Raw genomic sequence first — 4,420 nt, forward strand, 5'->3', positions numbered from 1 at the left:
CTTCCCACAATACTTTTCCAACAGCTCGTAGGATGTTTGAGAAGTTTCGTTTAGATGATTTGCATTATGAAGTAAAGAAAAGGGGCAACACAATAACCATTTGGAGGAACTTATAAACCCCTACAGTTGACTTACACACTGATGAGGTATAACATTATGACCACCTGACTAATATTGGTCCCTCTTTAGATGCCACAACAACCCTGACCCACTAAACCTGAAGGTGTGCTGTTGTATCTGGCACCAAGATTTTACCAGCAAATCCTTTAAGCTGTGAGGTGAGGCCTTCATGGATCAGACTTGCTTGTCCATCGCATCCAAACGATGGTCGACTGGATTGAGGTCTGGAGGATTTGGAGGCCAAGTCAACACCTCAAAGTCATTGTTGTGCTCCACAAACCTTTCCTAGACCATTGTTGCTCTGTGGCAGTGCGCTGTTCCTGCTGAAAGAAGCCACAGCCATCAGGGAATACAGTTTCCATGAAACCATGTTAATGGTCTGCAACAATGCTTAGGTAGGTGGTACGTGTCAGAGTAACATCAACAAGGATGGCAGGACCCAACAAACTGATGCACGGTGTATTCTGACACTTGCATTAACTGTTTTGGTCATTTGAGGTAGCTCATCTGTTACGGGTCAGTCGCCACAACCTTACAGTCATGAGCGAGCCTTGGCCGCCCATGTGCCTGCTGGTTAACCACTCTCCCTTCCTTGGGCTACTTTAGCCAACTTTCTTCTGGTTGGCTGCCCATCACAAACTGTCTGTATTGGTGCATTCACAGAAGCCTGAAGTCTGGGATTACACAAATACGTCCAGATACACTAAACTTATTATCTGAAAATGTGGCTGTGTAACTATCAGACAGAAAATAGGAAAGAAAAACTAATACAGTAACAGTATAGCTTAGATACTACAAGTAGCATCTAGTTATAGTAGATTTATGGGTTAAAAAAATGACCTCCAAAGATAGAAAATGAAAAGGATAAAAAAATTTTAAAGGTATGGATTTTGATCAGCACCAGAGACTGCAGTGCCAGCCTGTCTAAATCAATTAAAGATTTGTAATATTAACAAAAGGTGCTTGTCATGAAATATAAATATAGACACATTTGTGAGAGTCTCTAAACTGCTGTGAGGAGTTAATGTTTAAGTTAAGTGTACAAGAATTAATCTATGGACAAAATAAAGAATTAATCCTCACAACAGACTTGATATAAAGAGACGTTTTGAAAAAAGTTTTTTTTTAAAGACTACAAATCCCTGCAAGCTTCCGGTCGCAAGCTCGTTCACAGAAGCATTTGATTGGACAAACTCAGTAAAGCGCCTTATGATTGGTTGACGGTGGCCATGTTTGTATTTCCAGCTGGTAGATGCGGGCTAGCTAGCCGGTTAGCTACCGCTGCATTTGGCTCTTTCTTCGGGGTGAAACATTGAAGAAAGGCCGTGCCACCCCGTTAACACTGGCTTATCTGACAGTCGCAATGCCGGTCCACTCGCGGGAGAAGAAAGAAAGCAACCACGAAGAAATGGAGGTGGACTTTCCCGAGCAAGACGGCAGCACCACAGACGAGGAGGATACCGTTAGCTCGTCCGTGTCTGAAGATGGAGACAGCTCGGGTGGGAAAAATAGGCCTTGAACATCAACCGACAGTTAAACTCGTGTTACATACTCGAGTGTAATTTATATGTTTAACAGTGCGCGTGATTTCTCTTAAAAATGGGCTGACAGGTTGCTTGGGTGTGAAGTGCAGTGTGGGGTTGTCATGTGGATGAGGATAAAAAGCAGTTGTGGTGTGGAGGGGTTGTCAAAGCTGTCATGTCTGTATGTGAACAGAGATGGACGATGAAGACTGTGAGAGGAGGAGGATGGAGTGCCTGGATGAGATGACCACACTGGAGAAGCAGTTCACTGACCTGAAGGAACAGTAAGCTCTCTGACATGTTTCACACTGAAAGCAGCTCTGACATCTGGGACTCACACTCTGAGGTGTTTGTCAGATTCACTGGGATAGTGACATGGACCGTGGATCTTGGTCCATTTTAGCCAGTATTACTGGTCAATATCATGGATTTGTCTTGTTGCCTTCAGGCAGTTTGTATAAAGTACTGGTTCTGAAATGGTGTTCCAGTATGCTGTGAGGCTGTGAGTCCAGAGGCCTATACTACAAAATAAGTTCAACATACCCACGCAGCCATCTACCAGTTTGCCCCAACACAGAGGTTTGTGGAGCGAGATCTGGAAACTATCCCAGCTGTTACAGGGAGGGGGAGACATGAGCTCAAACACTGCAGACTCGCTCACTATCTGCACAGTGAAGTCCACACATGATAGTTTACAGGAGTGATTGACATAACCTGCTCTGGAGGAGGTTGTAGATTACCATGGCAATGTACCCCGCCATGACCTGACTGGGACTTCTGTGCATGATCTTTGCTGAACCTACGACGTAACCTATACAAGTGGCCGATGTCATTGAAACATGCTTGTGCTAGTGCATTACATGCTATTTACCATGTCCTTTCTCCCCTCCGTCGTCCCCCGCTCTTTGTTGTGGTCGGTTTTTCCAGGGTTAACATATTTGTCCCTCTAGTTTTCCCACTGCTTTTGTCCCACAGCCCTTCTGATAGTAACAGCAATCAGTGCTGAAGGCCAGTGGCCATAGTTGTGGGCTGCCTCAACTGGTCGTGTAGCTCCATTTCTAGAGAGGTGCTACATTTCACACCAGTTTGTGTAATAGATTTCCTGCTGAAGCATAATTCCCCAGTAAGAAGTGAGTCATAACACACCCTCGTAACACTGAAAACCCAAAGGGTGAACCTGGATTTGCATCGATAAGCCCCAAATCTTGCTTCACAGTACAGACCTCCAGTGTGCCTTTGGATTGTGTCTCATTCCTGGGTTATTACTGTCCAGTCCAGGTACTTACTTATGTCATATTTGGAGAGATTTCTACCTGTCATTCACCGGGCCAGGCCATGCCAGTCACATTTTTACATCAGTTCTAAAATGGGTCTGACAACAGACATTACAACACGGTTTTAAAATGCAACTATCTGCCGTTCAGGTTGTATAAGGAGCGTTTGAGCCAGGTGGACATCAAGCTCCAGGAGGTCATGGCCGGTTGTGCCCAAGAGTATCTGGAACCTTTAGCCAACCTGCAGGAGAACATGCAGATCAGGACCAAAGTGGCCGGTGAGTCTATAGTTGTCATGGAGACGTATAGGTCTGACTGTGACCTTGACATACAAAGTTTACATTGTAGTTTGTGAACCCAGTTGGATTAACAGTATTTCTGCAAATATTACTTACAAAATAAGGTCTGACCTCCATCTAAGTCACAAGTCCAAGCAAAGATGGTCTGACTGAACAATACTGAATCATGCAGGCTGGAGAAATTAGGTGCATCCCTGAAGTGAACTTGTTTAACAGCAGTAATCTCCATCGGAGCGTTTCTGTAGCTTCTTCTCAGATTTCCACAGATTTCATCTGTGCTTCAAGCACGTGTGTATCGATCTTGATTTATGTGTAGAGATCCTGATCATTTAAAGGGTTCACTATATTTTCTTGGCATTTTAAATGGGAATATAAACTTTGAAATACTATCACCTCCTTTATGTACAACTCTCAGCTACAGAAAAGGATCTTGTCCTTCCTGCAGATTAGATTTGTATGATTTTTTTCCAGGGATCTACAGGGAGCTGTGCTTGGAGTCAGTAAAGAACAAATACGAGTGTGAGATCCAAGCAGCGTGCCAGCACTGGGAGGTGAGAGGCCAAGTTAAAATACATCTTGTTCAAAAACAGAGAATTCTTTATCTTTTTTCTTTCTTTTGAAGTTTCAAATACGTCTGTAATTTTAGATTTTTGAGATGTTTTCCTTAATTGTGGAGTAAATTCAACTCAATCCTACTAGTTTAAGCTATTTGACCATTTTTGCTCAGTATTGTTGTGTGTGTGTGTGTGTGTGTGTGTGTGTGTACGTGTGTGTACGTGTGTGTGTGTGTGTGTGTTTTCTGCCTTCTAGAGTGAGAAGTTGCTGCTGTTTGATACTGTGCAGAGTGAGTTGGAGGAAAAGATCAGAAGACTGGAGGAAGACAGGCACAGTATCGACATTACCTCAGGTAGCAACAAGAACATCCTTTTCTATTATTCTGTATTTTTATCAGGTATTTATCCAGAGTTTAGTCAGGAATTACCAAACATTTGTCAGAAGTTGGGTCTATGGTGACCAGAGATGGGCAGTAACGCGTTACCTGTAATCTGAGTAAAGTAAGGGATTACTATTGCAAAAACGGTAATTAGATTACCGTTACTTTCCCGTAGGAACGCTGCGTTACTGCGTTACTAAAACCGTGATTTTATTGCGAGAATGTCTCATGACAGTGATGTAAGCAAGTGCGCCGTTAGTGACAACAGCT

The 4,420-nt window shown here is 43.4% G+C and overlaps 1 protein-coding gene across 4 annotated transcripts in view; it reads left to right on the top strand.

Moving 5' to 3' along the window:
• The first annotated feature begins 1,333 nt into the window (after positions 1-1,333).
• LOC102200527 (breast cancer metastasis-suppressor 1-like protein-A) overlaps positions 1,334-4,420 on the top strand; it is a 10,494-nt gene continuing 7,407 nt past the window's right edge. For all 4 annotated transcript variants that reach the window (XR_311493.1, XM_005724848.1, XM_005724847.1 and 1 more), the window contains exons 1-5: positions 1,334-1,619; positions 1,837-1,927; positions 3,068-3,195; positions 3,688-3,767; positions 4,027-4,123. Coding sequence is in view for 3 of the 4 variants with exons in the window: in XM_005724848.1 (XP_005724905.1) it covers positions 1,484-1,619; positions 1,837-1,927; positions 3,068-3,195; positions 3,688-3,767; positions 4,027-4,123 (532 nt within the window). In the remaining variant the exon portion in view is untranslated. The remainder of the gene's footprint in view (positions 1,620-1,836; positions 1,928-3,067; positions 3,196-3,687; positions 3,768-4,026; positions 4,124-4,420) is intronic.

Source organism: Pundamilia nyererei, unplaced genomic scaffold (assembly GCF_000239375.1).
Source record: "Pundamilia nyererei isolate P.nyererei 1_Seehausen unplaced genomic scaffold, PunNye1.0 scaffold00013, whole genome shotgun sequence".
Lineage (NCBI taxonomy): Eukaryota > Metazoa > Chordata > Actinopteri > Cichliformes > Cichlidae > Pundamilia > Pundamilia nyererei.